The 16,561-nt window shown below is 50.2% G+C and overlaps 7 protein-coding genes across 7 annotated transcripts; 3 read left to right on the plus strand and 4 right to left on the minus strand.

The window, feature by feature from the left end:
• Positions 1-150: 150 nt before the first annotated feature.
• On the plus strand, positions 151-965 carry BJX67DRAFT_124873 (uncharacterized protein). Its single transcript, XM_071024464.1, has one exon. The coding sequence runs from the start codon at positions 315-317 to the stop codon at positions 840-842; it is 528 nt and encodes a 175-aa protein (XP_070885696.1). The 5' UTR covers positions 151-314; the 3' UTR covers positions 843-965.
• A 1,446-nt stretch (positions 966-2,411) lies between these two features.
• BJX67DRAFT_381648 (translation elongation factor EF-1 alpha) lies at positions 2,412-4,037 on the minus strand (the record flags this gene model as incomplete). Its single annotated transcript, XM_071033057.1, has 5 exons — positions 2,412-2,504; positions 2,557-3,572; positions 3,627-3,824; positions 3,885-3,955; positions 4,033-4,037. 5 exons carry the CDS (start codon positions 4,035-4,037, stop codon positions 2,412-2,414), a joined length of 1,383 nt encoding a protein of 460 aa, XP_070885697.1.
• A 1,119-nt stretch (positions 4,038-5,156) lies between these two features.
• Positions 5,157-5,496, minus strand: BJX67DRAFT_381649 (DNA-directed RNA polymerase III core subunit RPC11; the record flags this gene model as incomplete). Its single annotated transcript, XM_071033058.1, has 3 exons — positions 5,157-5,192; positions 5,251-5,345; positions 5,427-5,496. The coding sequence occupies 3 exons, from the start codon at positions 5,494-5,496 to the stop codon at positions 5,157-5,159; spliced, it is 201 nt and encodes a 66-aa protein (XP_070885698.1).
• A 514-nt stretch (positions 5,497-6,010) lies between these two features.
• BJX67DRAFT_354741 (ankyrin repeat-containing protein ANK1) lies at positions 6,011-7,418 on the plus strand. The gene is made up of 4 exons (XM_071029240.1): positions 6,011-6,153; positions 6,256-6,423; positions 6,478-6,655; positions 6,731-7,418. Exons 2-4 carry the CDS (start codon positions 6,412-6,414, stop codon positions 7,057-7,059), a joined length of 519 nt encoding a protein of 172 aa, XP_070885699.1. The 5' UTR covers positions 6,011-6,153; positions 6,256-6,411; the 3' UTR covers positions 7,060-7,418.
• Positions 7,419-7,494: 76 nt separating this feature from the next.
• BJX67DRAFT_372413 (MAGE family-domain-containing protein) lies at positions 7,495-9,797 on the minus strand (the record flags this gene model as incomplete). The annotated part of the gene is made up of 4 exons (XM_071031242.1): positions 7,495-8,123; positions 8,189-8,591; positions 9,214-9,666; positions 9,747-9,797. 4 exons carry the CDS (start codon positions 9,795-9,797, stop codon positions 7,495-7,497), a joined length of 1,536 nt encoding a protein of 511 aa, XP_070885700.1.
• A 3,734-nt stretch (positions 9,798-13,531) lies between these two features.
• BJX67DRAFT_354750 (P-loop containing nucleoside triphosphate hydrolase protein) lies at positions 13,532-15,267 on the plus strand. Its single transcript, XM_071029241.1, has 6 exons — positions 13,532-13,971; positions 14,023-14,273; positions 14,329-14,421; positions 14,483-14,624; positions 14,681-14,901; positions 14,980-15,267. The coding sequence occupies exons 2-6, from the start codon at positions 14,214-14,216 to the stop codon at positions 15,046-15,048; spliced, it is 585 nt and encodes a 194-aa protein (XP_070885701.1). The 5' UTR covers positions 13,532-13,971; positions 14,023-14,213; the 3' UTR covers positions 15,049-15,267.
• BJX67DRAFT_354760 (60S ribosomal protein eL27) lies at positions 15,217-16,542 on the minus strand. Its single transcript, XM_071029242.1, has 4 exons — positions 16,354-16,542; positions 16,231-16,286; positions 15,710-16,046; positions 15,217-15,648 (listed from the first exon to the last, which is right to left on the minus strand). The coding sequence occupies exons 1-4, from the start codon at positions 16,358-16,360 to the stop codon at positions 15,641-15,643; spliced, it is 408 nt and encodes a 135-aa protein (XP_070885702.1). The 5' UTR covers positions 16,361-16,542; the 3' UTR covers positions 15,217-15,640.
• Between the last annotated feature and the right edge of the window lie 19 nt (positions 16,543-16,561).

The raw sequence follows: 16,561 nt of genomic DNA on the forward strand, positions 1-16,561 counted from the left end.
ATCATTGATTTACTTGACACGGAAGATCCTCCCTCCTTCCTGGACTTGCTCCAGCTTCCGTGGGTTGAGACCACAGATGTTGGAGTTTATCTAAAGCTCATATTCAGTAAACTGGGCCCGTTATCCAACCTGCATTGGCTTTACATTGATTCGGCTGCGGCACGCGTAGGGGGCTTGACCGCAAGAAGGGAAGGCCACCGACGGAAAACCAGGCAATCTGTCTCGTGCCATTACAGCCTCGTTAGTACACGAACCCCCTTCCCGAAATCAACAGTTCGCAACAGCGTTTCGTCTCTCCTCTGCAGGAGTTGCCGATGAGGAGATCTTGCAACTTCGAAAGGTTACCATGGTTGCAGAAGCTGTCTTCTCCTCCGTTTTCGGAGCTTATTCAAGCAGTGTGGAGAGTCAACGAAGAGATTACTCGGTTTACGGCAGCCCTGGAGATGTTGTTTCGTGGTACGGAGCTTGCACCCACTTCTGCCTCAAAGAGGAGATACGTGGCAACCAAACCAAAGGACCAATTGTCGATAAAGGATGTCCTGGAACAGATGTCGAAGAAACCAACTACATTTCTCTCTGCTACCGAAAACCCCGATAGTCCCAGTCCGCCAGATTCGTCAGACCGCGAGCTGCGCGCCAACGAAGTCGATCAGCGTGAAATCGCGGCAGTTCGGCTATTAAAACTGGAAAAACCCTCAAAAGAAGAGAGACCAGCTGCAAGAGAAGCCCGACTTGCTTACAACCGCCAATACTATTATAATTTGCGCAAGAACCTCACTCAGACTGAAAAGCGTGATCCCTGTCAAAGAAGGCTGAGCAGACGAGAGCTGGCGCAAATCTAACCCTGACCGAGTCAAGGCAATCAATGCCAAGAGACAGAAGAATCCGGTAAACAGGGAGAAAGCCCGCGTTTATTCAGCGAATTCTCGCATTTTCGATCGTGAAAAAAATCAAAACCCGCGAAGCAAATAAGACCAGCTCGCACGTAAGGCTGAACAGATGCGCGGGTACCGACTAGTGGAAGCGCGACGAAAACCCCCCACAAAACCATAAAATCGGAAAGCCAAGAGACACCAGATATCTCCCGATGAACACAGCCGTGAGATTGCAATGCTGGGTCAACGAGTCGTACGAGCTCGGCAGAGGGCCATTTCAGCCCTTGAAACTGATATCTACCCCGAGAATGCCCTTACCTGGATCACTACTCTCGTTGAAAGGCGGGATCGTTAGGTATCGAAGATGTCGAGAGACCCAAAATCCCCGGCTCACCCGTCAACAAGGAGCATCGGAACAAATGCCAACTACACCAAGGCAGTCAAAGCAGTTCTCGGAATCAACCAGCCTCCTACCAGTCTTGACCTTAGTAATAGCATCGTGAGCGTTGATGGTTCGACCTGCGAGATCGAGCCAGGAACGACGTCCAGATTCAACCACCACCACAGGAAGTTCATAATTGATCTTCCTGGAGGAGCTCCGCCTGTACGGCAGCCTGAGGTGCTACAGACCTTGACATTGTTTCCTTGAACTCAGAATGCCTTCCATTCATGAAACCCAGCTGACAAGCATCCTGGCACGCTTTGGCATCCAAAGCTACTTGGATGTAGTACCTTCCCTTCATCGTCTCCTTCTTACAGGCGGCACGGTTACGAGGGCAGCCAGATAAAAATCGTGGCACCCTACATTGCTCAGGTTGTCTGCATAAGACAAGCTCTCTACAAGGCCAGCCGTGATAGACTTCTCCCAGCATAGCGCTATGCTTGGACCAAAGACGAAAGACAGTTTTTATCAGCAGACCGGGGTAGACAGGTTTTTGCAAAGGAAATTGACCTTGCCAGTCGGCGATGTCCACAATCAACTGACTGTCACTTGGAACCGTATTGACAGTAACAGTCTGTACTGCAATCTGCATGACAAACATTTACAGCTTGCCGTACTCTAGAGTCACTCTTTTCTACCTTCCCCGCACGAACCCGCTCTACTATCTCAAGTACGCAGTGGATGTTGGAGAAAGACCGAGATATCTCTTTGCAAAAACCTTTGTCAACCAGAATACCCCTTCACTAGGAAGGGTTGACCCTTTTTAGTGGTGTGGCGATTTCCCCTACTTTTCAAGCCATGGATGCCTTTAAATAAACGGAAATGGTTGTAGAGCCGGCGACATATATTAAATAGTTTTACTTGCCCAGGACTGGGTAAAATTGAAAGTAATGAAACTCAGTTCAAGATCATACCTGTTATAACACGAATATTGCTCTTCTAATGAGATCTTATACGGCTCAACTACGCAGAGTGGCGCAGGAAGTACTGAAACCCGAATTGGAACTCTAGTTTCATTGGATTCATAAAAGCTTTTCGATCATCAAAGCCACGATTCTACCGTGGATGGATATCTATTCATCCAGTTTCGTTCCTCATTTCTTCCCTGCTTTCTGGGCAGCCTTGGTAACCTTTCCTGTTCCTCCTGTGGCCTTCTCGACGGATTTCACAACGCCTACAGCGACGGTCTTGAGGGGATATCAGCAGGGCCCACGAAGGAATAAAGGAGGATTGGCTTACCTGACGCATGTCACGGACGGCGAAACGACCGAGAGGAGGGTACTCAGTGAAGGACTCGACACACATGGGCTTGGAGGGGATCATCTTGACGATGGCAGCGTCACCAGACTTGATGAACTTAGGGCTGGACTCGACAGACTTTCCGGTACGGCGGTCAATCTTCTCCTGAAGCTCAGCGAACTTGCAGGCAATGTGGGCGGTGTGGCAGTCGAGGACGGGAGCGTAACCAGCGCCGACCTGACCAGGGTGGTTGAGGACGATGACCTGGGCGGTGAAAGAGGCAGCACCGGCAGGGGGGTCGTTCTTGGAGTCACCGGCAACGTTTCCACGGCGGATTTCCTTGACGGAGACGTTCTTCACGTTGAAACCAACGTTGTCACCGGGGACACCCTCCTTGAGCTGCTGGTGGTGCATCTCAACGGACTTGACTTCGGTGGTGACGTTGGCGGGGGCGAAGGTAACGACCATACCGGGAGAGATGATACCAGTCTCGACACGGCCGACGGGGACCGTTCCGATACCGGAGATCTTGTAGACATCCTGGAGAGGAAGACGGAGGGGCTTGTTGGAGGGACGAACGGGGGGCTCAATGGCGTCGATGGCCTCAAGGAGGGTCTTACCAGTGACCTTGCCACCCTTGGTCTCCTTCTCCCAACCCTTGTACCAGGGGCAGGCAGGGGAGGGCTCAAGCATGTTGTCACCGTTGAAACCGGAGATGGGGACGAAGGCAACAGCCTTGGGGTTGTAGCCGACCTTCTTGATGAAGCCGGAGGTTTCCTTGACAATTTCGTTGTAACGAGCCTCGGACCACTGGCAGGTGTCCATCTTGTTGAGGGCAACAATGAGCTGACGGACACCGAGGGTGAAAGCGAGCAGAGCGTGCTCACGGGTCTGGCCATCCTTGGAGATACCAGCCTCGAATTCACCAGTACCGGAGGCAATGATGAGGATAGCGCAGTCGGCCTGGGAGGTACCAGTGATCATGTTCTTGATGAAGTCACGGTGACCAGGGGCATCTATGGAGGTGTGTCAGTGACGACATAGCAATACCGGACGGGGGCAAAACATACCGATGACGGTAACCTCATACTTAGGGGTCTGGAACTTCCAGAGGGCAATATCGATAGTGATACCACGTTCACGCTCGGACTTGAGCTTGTCAAGAACCCAGGCGTACTTGAAGGAACCCTTGCCCAGTTCGGCGGCTTCCTTCTCGAACTTCTCAATGGTACGCTGGTCAATACCACCGCACTTGTAGATCAAGTGACCTAAGATTGTGTGTGAGCTCGAGCTGGATCAGAGACGGTCGGTTGGGGAGGACGGCTTACCAGTAGTGGTCGACTTGCCGGAATCGACGTGGCCGATAACGACAATGTTGATGTGAGTCTTCTCTTCCTTACTGTTGATGGGAGATGATGATTAGCAACAGTTACCAGTTAATAAGGCTGCGAAAGAACCTTGTGTTGCTCGACTTACCCCATTGTGGCGGATGTGAAGTGTGAGTTTTTATGAGATTAAAAAAGGGGAGGATGCTCAGATACTACGGCTCGAATGCGTAGAGGTGCTGAGCAGAGAAGTTAGCAAGAGATGGATGAAGGAAGGAAGGGGACGGGAAGCGAGGGAGGGGAAGATATACGTACTGAAGCGGACGAGGAAGGAAAAGGGAAAGGAAAATTTTGTGGGAGGGGGAGGGGAAATCCTTAAATGGAGGGGCAAGCGAGACGACGACTAAGCGGGCGGGCTCAAACCCTTGGCTGGTCGCTCTTATTATTGGACATGGAGGGGTAATCTTGCCCCACTTCAAGTGCAAAATCTTCATGCTCCAGCGCTTTGTTGGGCGCTTTGCAACCAGAAGAACAGCCCAGCAACCACCGTTTCCTTGGTTCTTGTGCTCGGAGAACACAATATCGCTCCACCTCGACCACTGAATTCGGGCGTCTAAAAGGGAAAAAAAATTGTCTTCCTCGTCTTTACTTGGTCTCATCTTTGTTGTGGGTTATTGGACCGAAATACTGGGCATCAACGCAGTGCTTTATCGGTGTTGGACCTCGATAGCACAACCCCGTGGCAGATTCAATTTCCCGTCCCCCTGTTTGCCTATGAGCAGAGCCATGCTGGAGCGCCCGAGTGGTGTTGCTTGATCCACAACAGAAAGAAGATCAACATCGCAACAGAGCGCAAGAAAAATGATATTTGAACGATGAAAAACTATCTGCTTTCAACCTGCAGGGGAAAAAAAGATCATCAATGATTTGTGCCCCGGTGGTGTCCCTCATTCCCTTTGCTTTTCCCCGAATTTGACCACAACAACCTTGGAAGGCTTGACTCGACTGAAGTGACAAGGAGCCGACCATGGGAAAGGCCATATCCACCCGTAGCAAGAATTTTATCCCTCAATCACATCGGCCTTGAACGAGCAGATCAGATAATCAACGAATGATTCAATGAGGGGGTATCTTCTAAATGTACTTCATCAACAATGCAGTTGCAAGAACATAACAATACGTTTCCTCAAGTTCGCCCAATTTCCCTTCGCTAGATGTTGTACCGATAACAAACCAATCAAACGACACAAATATAAACATATGCGAAAAAGTATCTCAGTTTTCCCTCCAGCGAGCACCACATGTCGTACACTATCAAGCCCGGTTAGTACACCAAACAATGCACGAGGCATCCGTCGCAGGAACGCACTTTCAGGAATGTGGTCATCGGCTCATCTGCACTTCGAATCTGCAGTTGGAAGAAGTACGCACGGTCGCCATTGCAGCCCTCCGCGGGGCATTGTGCTACAGAATATCCGAGTCAGCTTCTATTGCATCCAACCAAATACGGTAGTATAGGGGAGAGCAGGTATTTCCGTAGCTTACTGGCCATGCTGTCGGCGTTTTCGAATTCGGCCTTGCCTCCGAATACCGCCTCCACCTCTTTTTGTTTCATGGGTGTCTTCTCGAACCAGGCTTGCTCCAGGATGTACTGGTACGGGCAAGCACGGCATTCGAAGCGATTGATTCCGAGCGGGTACTTCGGCGTGGCATCGGCGCGTGAAATTGTGAGTGCATTGCTGCAATTGGGACAGACTAGAAGACACCAACGATTCTGCCGTCAGGTGCCGTCATGAGATGTTTTGGTGGGGTAACAAACAGGTCAAAGGCATTTTCAAATAGGTGGAAGGTTTCTGGTAAAACCTGTGTAGGTAGCGGAGCCTGCAATGGATCGAGAAGTAGTTTCTGAGGCCGATTTTCAAAAACGTCTCCAAATCATGCCTCTCGCAACGTCCCGCAGCAAGGGCGGTATGACAAGCTTATCGGCGGCGGAGAGAAATTTGCATACACCGCCTTGGCCGTTTTACAATTCCCGCTGCTTGGTGCCTCAGGCTGTATTATATCTAGATCCACAGTAGCTCTGTCCATCGGAGAGCGCTCTTGCCGATTGGACGCGGGGCCATCAGATGGAGCGGCGCAATAAATAATCCGGGAGGCTGCTCCGCGGCGGGGATCATCAGAGCGACATGCCAGCGGGGCAACCAAACAATAAGGGGATCTGGCTTACTGGATCCCCCTGCCCAGCACTCAACCCCAACCGCTTCTAAAATTCGTATGTGACCCTCCCATACAATTCCCTGGGAACCTTTCAACTCAGATGTATCTCAACAGCTCTGTTGCTGACCAGCCCTTCGCTTTCCGATCCCTAACCAAGAGTTTCCTCAGCAATCGTCCTCCCCGGTCTCGGCGGCTAGCTGGCTCTCCCCATACCATTCATCGGACGATTTCGATATACTCAGTCTTTCCGACAGATTACCTACTTCTCTGCTAAGCCACGCCTTCAGAATCAACTCGCTGAGTGCCACTCAAAATGTCGGATGAGGTATTTCACCCCGCTGCTACGATGACAAACAACAGCTAAACAACTGAGCAACAGGGCGCCTCCCCTCGCGAGCTTATTGTTGAAGCCTGTCGCCGCGACCAACCCCACTTGGTAGAGCAAGTCCTCGACTCAATGGAAGGAAAATCAAATGAGGAGGTAGCCGAGTTTTTCAACGGCGTGACAGACTCAATGGGAAATCATGCTCTCCACATTTGCGCCCAGTACGGAAGCTGTACGTGCCACTTCTCTCGTCCCCGGCATGGTATAGACCTAAATTCCCTAACATTCTATGCGTTTTGCTTTGTAGACGACACAATGGACGCCCTCTTCGACATTCAGTTCTTCGAATGTGACCCCCTTACCCGCTTAGACAGTGATACACCCCTCCATGTCGCAGTCCGATACGCGAATGAAAAGGACGCCGAGCTCGGAAAGCAAATGGTTGAGATGATGTGCGATGCTGGTTGTGATCCGCGAGTGCGCAATAAGCACGGCCAAAAACCTGCAGAACTTGTCTACAACAACCAGGATATCAAAGCAACACTGATAAGGGCAGAGTACGTGCTGGCGGAGGGATTGAGGGATGAAAATGCTGCAGATGTTGATGATGCGGGGAGTGCTAGTGATAGTGAGTAGGGACTGAAGAAGTGTGGCGTTTGTCGTTTCGCTGCTATAGAGATACATATCCGTATGACTGACAATTGGTATTCGGCTTTATCGTCTTGCGCTGCATTTCTTTGCATAAACCCGGTAATTGGGCTACATTCAAGTTTTTTAGGCTTTGCAGGATACATGAATTGATCTCATCGACAGCATATATGGTGCCTCTAGGTTTCTGGGAAGATGTTCGGCACTACTCATAGCTATGCAGCTATGTATTTATAGATGGGAGATTGACTCTTCTAAGATTTACGACAATGCTTGTCTATAAATTTTAAAGCGCTACAGATACGTTTCTCATCCTTCGCAATAGGTCCTACACTCTCGAAATTAATGATCATATATTTGTAAGAGAGCCCGTGGTATCAAGAAACTCAAGCCATACTAATAAGTGCTCAACCCAAACATCCATCAGTCATCACTATCCTCTTCAGATTCAGACTCTGATTCTGTACCGCGCCGCTGCGGTCGACCCTGGATCTCTTCGTGCGCATCTTCATCATCCCGATCCTCCTTACCCGCCGATTCACCGTTGGACCTCCGAAGTCCAAGGCTCCTCGCCAGCCGAAACTCGAATTCCTCGGCCTTCTCGCTCTCCGCAGGTGTAATATCATCATCCTCAACCATGGCCTGGCGACAATAGACCTCCCTAACGAGTCCCGCCACTCCCCTCGCCCCGACTTCAACTTTCCCACGAGGTCCAACCATATACTCGATGATTTCATCACCGCCATCCATTTCGCGATTTCGTACAAGGTAGCCTTCTTTGCAGAGACGCTGGAGGAATCGGTCAGTGCGGTCAATTGGGGTGTACGTTTCAGCGTTCACGCGGCTAAGGTAGCGGTCGAGTTTCTGCTCTTGGAGTGTACCACCGTTCAACAATATCACACCGATAATAAACGTATACAGCCCCGTATACGTACTCTCCATCGGCCCTCGCGTCGGACGTAGAATATCCTGCTTTCGATATGCGGAGGGCAAAGTGCTCGTAAGAATCCAGGACTTATTCGTCGAAGACGGTCTTTCGACTTTCTGGGCGGCTAGAACGCTACGGTCAATACATTCGTCCTTTTATCACCTTCTTCCACCTAAATTGGAAACTCACCCCGCCGCTGCTGGATAGTGACCTTTTCCTTCCCAGGCAACTCCGTCAACTGCATCCCAAACGTCTCCACCAGAACCTTCTGCGCCTCCTCAAAGACAAGCTTGAATTGTCGTGACCCTTGCTCTCCAAGAACCTTATTGCTAATATCGACTCTCCGAATGGGCTGCCGCGAATATTCACTGGAGAGCGCCAATCGTACCAGCTTCTTCACCATCACGTCTGTGCTGCTCGGAGCGCGGAAATCCGATTCATCACCACTTTCATTTTCGCTCTCCTCGGGGGATGCTGCGTCCGTGCGCATGCGGCGCTGGCGGTGGTTATTTGTGTGTGTCGGCGGTTCCGGTGAGGAGCCGGCATCTCCTGAGCTGGATCGCGGTTCGTCGTTGGCTAGCGGTTCGGGTGGCTATAAGCATTCGGAATGATCAGTTAGAAGAGGAGGAGACAGTCAGGGAGGCAGCTTACAGCTCTTCGTTTGCGGACGAGAGGCATTTTGATGAGTACGGAGGTGGGACAAAGCCCTGGAGTTTGTTAAGGCCTGTCGAATTTGGCCGCCGGGAGGAACGCGTTCGACGCGACGATAAACTACAATGTGGGTCCAAGTAATTTATCCAAAACGGGTAATAACATGCAATGGCCCGGGTCCTCAAGGTTCAGCCCTACAAAAAATCAAGCCCACGGTGATATAAGGAGAACCTTTAGGTGGCAAGAAAACTTATTCTGGCATTTTACTTAAGCACATCGAGAAAAGACGCCATTGAAGGCCCCGCTCGACCAGGTGAGAACAAAGAAAGTATAAGGAGAGAATGGAGCGAAGCGTAAGAAATAACTAACTGCCGCCTGCAACAAAAGAAGAGGGGAGAAATAATCAGTGAGAAGACAATAGGAACACCAGAGCCCTGATAATGAAGGAAAGAAAACGTTCGAGGTCAACGTCTAAAAATGCAAATCCAGTCCGACTATGAAAGCAACGCAACTACGAGAGTAGGCTTTTAGTTCTGGGCTTGCTCGTTCACAAAATCTTTTACCTGAGCCTTCTTCTGCTGTAGCAGAGAGCTGAGAAAGGCCAAAGATTCCTGGGAGATGACAAGGCCGGTCGTGATAAGAGCCTTGCCCCCGGCGACGTACCCGTCTCCCCCACACTTCTTGTACTCGTCTCCGTAAGTGCTAAAGACGTGGCCCTTTACTTCTCCAGCGAACCGCAGCGGGTAGTAAGCGCGTTCGTAGATCGTATTCTTCAGTGAACCAGTATCCTCCTTGATGAACGGGAAGACTGTCTCCACCCTTTGCAGTCCCTTATCACCAAGAGTGTCTGCACGGGCAATGTATGGTGCAACGTAGCCGTAGGGCTTCGACAGATATGGGAGGTAGGGTTTGGCGAAGCCATAACCCTGGTCGGCGAACTCCAAGGATTTAGCACCGTACTTGTTGGTTTTGAACATCGTGATCGAGTCGGACACGACGGGGTAGGAGGTCAGGTGCTACTCAGCAAGCACATACAATAAGTACACGTCCCACAGCATACATCCAAGTATAGGTGAAGCGGGTAAAAAGTACTTACCTCAAGGAATTGGGACTGGGCCCGATCACCATTGACTGTGTTTTCACCCATTGTCTCGTTCTCAAAATGAGGCATAGGTGACTGTTCAAAGTCAGTACAATGCTCCTCAGCTTGGGCTACTGATAAGCGAGCAAGAATATGACAATGGGCACTGATAGTGGTATCTCGATGGCCGTGTATATAGAACGAGGGATGGAGAACGAGAAATGGAGCAGATGACTCTGTACCTTTTTTGAAAAAAAAAAGTCTGGTCGAGTTCGGGCGCAACGGAAGGGATGAAAGATGCTACCTCGTTGGTGTTGGGAGGCGAAGGACGGATCCGGAGGATGGCAACTCAGGAGTGAAGCACAGCTCGACGAAACTCAAAAAAGGATTCCGGGAGATTAAGTACGAGCTGGCGAATACACTGGAATGATTTCAAGACTTAAGATGTGGTACCATATCCGGCGAAGTCACGCCTATCATCATGCTTCATGGATTATATGCTATTTTCTGAAGCTGGTGTCGTCAGCATGTGATTGCGGGTCGCACCCATTAGTGCTCAGCCTGCAGGCACGTTTTCGCTCCCCCTCCACTCCCCTCTCAGTCTTGTTATCATCGCCTTATCGGGTCGGGATGAAAACAAGGAAATGTCACTTCCATCCTGTCTCATCTCCCCTCTCTGAGCGGATACCATGCAGCTAAATCGACAAGGGGGCAAACACGGCGGAATCGTGGAATGAAATAACAATGGCGAAGGGACTGAGCATCGGACTTTGAACTCGCCTCCCCCTGGGAGGTATGAAGTTCCTGTAAGCGGAAAATTGTTGCCCATCGTCATCATCATAAGGAAATCATATCCTCCCCGTTGGTCTTGACGGCGAAGCAACTAGGTTGTCGGCGTGGAAAAGTCGACAGGCTGAGGAGATGAAATCAAACGAAAAATCTGCCATGGATTTGAGTTTGGAATTGACTTGCTCAATGTCCATCCTGACAGGACAATGGATGAGACGACTTCATCGCTTCGAGGCTAAAGTGTTAAGCCCAAGTCTAGAGCGTTGCGAGAACGCCTCAGCATGTGATTGCGGCGGGCCTCCTCAGCGCCCTTCAAACCGCTCGTGGCCGAGACAACTGATGTCCTGGAATGAATGGGTATAAAGTGATATCGATCCCAATTATTCCACCTGAGGGTACCATCCTATTGGCGACTGCTGTTTTCGTGGAAAGGATGATTCCTAAAAAGTCGAGCAGCACGCCGACATTCCATATTGCGTTCTGGACCCTGTCGTTCCGGGTTTCGGCTCGCCGTTGACAGAAGGATCATCACATTTGTCGATCCCGAGCACGGTTGCGCCTGGGCCTCTTTTCGTCTTGGGGATGCATCTGAACCGCCACTCTGCACCCTTCGGGTGTTTTTGCTCAACTTGTGGACTTTTCGTCACCCTCGACTGTCGCAGTTCCGACCGTTCTCGATAGAAGTAACCTCAATGGTTGCGATTTTCAGCGGTGAGCCTGTTTGGAAGGTACTCGACCGTGGCTCGCATGACTTTTGGCTCGTTGAATAACGCACTCGACCTGATGATGTTCCTCTGCACTCGCGTGCGCTGGCTTTCCACCACTGGCCCAAGAGAGAGGGTTTGAAAGATGAGTCTGTGGTTTGAAGGCCCAACAAGACACTATACCAACTCCACTTCGCGATGAACCACGCAGTTCACAAGAACCAAATTGGCATACCCGAGCTCCCAATTCTTTCGGCTGTACCGGTACGTGTTAGAGCAATCCAGGTCAGTATTGGAGATTGAGCAACAAGTTAGGTCTTTTGATGTTCTATGTCATGCAGAAAAGTGGAGGAGGAGTGTGAAGGGGCGGCGATGATAATCCGGCGTGCTTGAATCGTCCTCCTGATACCTTACCGCAATGCAAAGTTACACTGGCCTCAGAAATGCAAGAACCTCATGGTTTCACTAGTGACGGTCGCTGCTGTCGGTAAACGGCACTCAGCTCGCGTAATGGCAGGCCACCCGCGTTTACGGCTATCTATCTGGAGCTCCCACCTGCCTTAGCAGAGCAATTATGTGGGGGTACCCGCTTTAAAACTAGGCAGGCAGCGACCAGCGCTTTGACAGATACCGGCTCCCTAGACAGTCCCAGCTCCTAGGTCGTTATCATGCTTTTCAATAATCATGGGAGGAACGAGTTGCGGAGCGGAGATTCCCGAAGCGGAAACGTGCTCTAAGGTATGACGAGGCCTGAGCCCCATTTCAGAACCCCATTCTAGGGCCTTCGGGGCATGACCGATGGTTGGAGGGCGTTTTGCCCAGAGTCATCGACCACCGTGTGCTGTAGAGAAAGGTACCTCTGTGGGCCGTTCCGGTATGTGAAGAATAAGAAAGATCCAACTGAACAGCAAGGTCAACGTCTCAGGGTTTCCGAGTCAAATATTTGGATACGGTTCATTTGAGAGGTTGAGTTGGGATCTAATTCATCTATCGCACACGGGTGAAATGAGTAACTACTACTAAGTTAGGAGCGCGCCGGATACTGCCGCATGGCCCTATCATGTTGTGCATCCAACACCGCACAATTGGCGTGGCAGTGATAACAGACTTACCTGAACGGGAAGGTATCTTTCTGGAAAGTTGATGCAGTTTTCAACGTAATTAGGAAAGAGTATAGCTGTCGTCCTCGCCCACAAATTTGGGTGTTCTCGCTGAATATACTCGGTAACCAGGCTTTTGCTCTTCCAGTAATGCACAAGGAACCGGCCACCAGATAGCTCAACCGGGTCAGGCAGGGTCTTCTAAATAGAGTGTTGGAGAATGGTTGTCTGCGTGGCGGGCAGCGCACTTGTTAGCCTCTGGGAGTTGCAGTAGCTCTCTTACTACGGCTCCTCCCTATTTTTGGCATTGCATATGTTAGGTTGTATACGGGTGGACATAAAGGGGGGGAGGGGGAATTGTGAAAAACCTGGGCACCAGTAGCGCCAATGACAGCAACAGCTAGGGGAGACATAATTACCAATTGTTTCTGATCGGAAGCAGGCTTTTGATGGTGTTCTTAGAGTAATCTGTGTTATTGCTTGATGACTACAAATATTTCTACTGCCTATCTCGAAGACTGGGGCGCGGAGGCCTATTTATGCTTTTGTAGTATAGATGGCTCTCGTGAGAAGCATTTATAATCGGGCTTGGGTCTCCTCGAATCTGCATGATGAGAGCCAATGATATATCCCATGTATCCTTCAAGAAGGGCAATCAAGCGGCTTCTCCTAAGGCCGCTCAAAGCTCCCCATAATTCTAGCCACCCAGAATATGGTACGATTTCCGTTATGTCTAGTTCTTTCCCACAAAAACTCCAGTCTTCTTACCCTACCATCCGTGCCCTGCCCTCCACTTCGAGAGACCTATCGCCTTGCCGCTTAATAACCGGGGACTTGAGACGCGAGCCATAAGAGAACTAGGGAGCGCCCTTTTATCTCTGGATGATTTTGAGCATTCGAGCTTCTCGAATACGAAAGCCCTGGAAAGCCCCGTAGCAAGCTCTAGTGATGGGTGTTATCAAGTGTTGCCAACGCAATTCGTCAAATGCAGAGTCAACAAGGTACCAAGAATATCGACACCGCGATAGCCAACGCCAGAATTGGCGACCACTGGGGCTGTCTGGCAGACATGAGTGACTCAGCCTTACAGTTACATGTTGAGGCTCATACATTTGGTCTGTTGAGGCTGTTTAGGGCTACGGCTCCACGCTGCAGCGCAGGAAAGAGCCCAAATCTGTATAAGTACCCTCGGTTACGGGGAGCATTGTTCAATTTAAACAATCGCCTTCTTCACTGTAGCGTATGGATTATCAAACGCCGCAGGCAACTATCTGATCAAGAAGATTGACGCAGAAGACTCGAAGATAACAACATTCGACCCAGGGTACGATGAGAATGACTCTCCCGAGAAAATGAGAATATTAGCTCGGTTCTCTGGGGTCAGACTTGTCCAAATGGACATGGCAAATCATGGTAATAAGTTCAATGGAATGACAAAGGCGCTCGTGACTGTAGTCCCAAGTGTTCAAGGCACTATTGGACAGGTATGCTTCCTTGTTCCATCCATTCAGCTGAAGGGCCTCAAATTCGACATCACTTTGTTTGGCTCTCAGATCGGAAGATTTACCAAGAGTATGGCATCTGGCCAATTCGTAATGTATGACGGCGCCATAACACCTTGGGAGATGGAAAAGCGTCCCATTTAGTCTGTATTCTATTCTTAGTACATATCCTTCGATGAAGATGAGTTCCACCTGCTCTGGCTTTTCAGTGTTGGTGCGCTCGTATCCCGGAGCGGCTAATTGAGATTTCCTTCAACAGTGCTCTCGTGAAAGTGTTTTCGAGAATATAAAGAGCCGAAAGCTGCCGCTGAGGCGTTGTTTGGAAAAAAAAAAAAACTCTCTCCACACCTTGTCAAGACCTCCTCTGAGGAGTGCCTCACCAGAGTCATGCCCGAATCCCCGCGAAGGTTCCGGATTGTCATGTTTGGGGATGATGGGGTCGGCAAAGTCAGTCACCGAGACATGCCAGCTTCAAGGAGTCGCTAACTAACTCACGATTTAGACAGCTTTCATGCAGAGATACGCTCGTGGCGAGTTCGTCGCGGAGTACGAACCTTCCCAGAGGCCGCAGCTCTACACCATAGACCTGCAATTCGTGAGACCCCATCGTGCGAGTGACCTTGCCAAAGAGCCTCGCTGACGATTGCCATTGCCAGAACGAGGGTCAAGTTACCTTCGATATATGGGATATCCCACCTGGAATTCCTAGCGAGGACCTTGTTCGCGGATGCGATGGCGTTATCTTGATGTTCGACCTCCAAAAACCGAGCACTTACGAAAGTATCCCAGGATATTACAGTATGATTCTCCCACAGGACCCTCTAATAACACCCACGATTTGACACTGAGCCTAGCCAATATGCTACCAATTTTCGACTGTAAAGACAGAATTCCAGTCCCAGCGGTTATATGTGGCAACAAAGTCGACTATGTCGACCGTAAGGTCAATCCGCCGACTATCACGTACCACCGGGAGAAAGGGCTGCAGTACTACGACTTCTCCGTGAGGTGCCTATATAATTTCGAGAAGCCTCTTCATTTTCTCGCGCGAAGGATACTATCGAATCCACGTCTGGTAGGTGCTGCATATATCCGTGAAGTTCTTCGGATGTCTACATATCTTTGTACTTGGGCCGCCTAACCATTATTCTAGGAATACATGACGCTTCCGGACGTAGGCGAGGCACTTGACCGTGAGAGACATGGTCAATATTATAGTTAGTTTTATTGGTGGTGGACTTTGGTATCTGAGGCTAGTAAGACCTCTGGTTGGCGTCTAAATGTGCGTACCTTCATGAAATTGATGCGGATTCTGGCTGGCAAAGAAGTCTAGCGGGGGGTAGAGTTGGCGGAAGAAGAGCTGGTGTTGGGAGCATCTCCGTAGAATAGTAGAGATAGTACGAGTCCGCATATATAAATATAGTCCGTCCAATACTGTGTATTTTCGCGGAGGCAAACCAGAGTCGTCCTGGGCTGCAATTGGCCGATTGAGAGTGGATCGAACACTGGAATTTGAGATAAGACGGGCGCTGGAAAGAAAATATGGTACCCGAACACTATCTCTTAGATTAGAAGAAGAAATTGTTCATATTTTCAATTCGTTTCAAGATGGACGCCGGGTCTGGGTGGCGTCCAGCATATAAATGCTCAAGTCCTTGACTTGTACACCGATACATTCGCAATTCTTCCTCTAGCGATGGCATATCTCCTGCAAAGCCTATGCTCATGAACCGAACGTGCTCGATGCTTTTCCCCGTTGCCTCATCTAAGAACCTTGTGCGCTCAAACGACATAACGCCCCAGAATTACCCCGTTTAGAAACCTGATCAAACGTCAGCACAAGTCGAACGCCGAGGGTTCGTTGGTCGCAAAATATAACATACGCAGAGGAGTGAAGAACCACCGATTCTTGCCGCTGGTGTATCGGTCTTCAAGAGCCTTCTTGACTGTCTTCTTGGCATCCTCGCGCTGGGAGACTTCCTTGAAGGTGTCGGCGGAAACAACACCCTTGAGACCCTCGAGCTCGAGAGTGTAACGCGTGGGCATCAGGTGGTTGTAGTTGACGACCTTGATGAAAGGCTTGATACGGCTGCGCTTCTCGACGGTCTTCTTACCCATGCGGCGGGTAACCTTGAGGGGGTAGCGCTCGATACCGGCGACGATAGCGTAGGAGAACGGGTGAGCCTTAGAGCCAGTGTCCTGAGGCTGGACAATGACGACCTGTAAAATTGCAAAACAACTGTCGTCAGCATTTCCCGGACGTTTATGACCCTCAACCATCCTCGATATCTTCCGTTTGCTCGAAACTCCCTCCCAACTTCAAACTCGAGTCCCTTAAATTGCTCCCTTCTCAGCGCGCATGGCATTTCTTCTCCCTAAAACGATGCAAAAGATCTTATCGTACCTTCTTACCGGCGTAACGGCCACGAGTGATAATGGCCACACGGCCCACTTTCATGACTATCCCAACATTCCTATCAGCGGGAGATCGAAAACAGTAAATCAGTCGAAGAAGGAAACAACTAACACTTCATTGTGAGAGTCCGATGAGCGGCAGGTCGATGGGGTTGTTGTCGAGATGCTGCAGTCGAGGATTCAGGTTCTCTGCGCCCAACGTTCTTTTTTCGCTTGGGAAGTTGCGCTGGGGAGGGTTCAGGGCATGATGATTTGTGTGCCGCGATTCCATTGGCCGACTTGCCGATATCCTGGAACTAGTCCATATTTGGATAAATTCT

Source organism: Aspergillus lucknowensis, assembly GCF_044049455.1.
Source record: "Aspergillus lucknowensis strain CBS 449.75 chromosome Unknown BJX67scaffold_23, whole genome shotgun sequence".
Taxonomy (NCBI): domain Eukaryota; kingdom Fungi; phylum Ascomycota; class Eurotiomycetes; order Eurotiales; family Aspergillaceae; genus Aspergillus; species Aspergillus lucknowensis.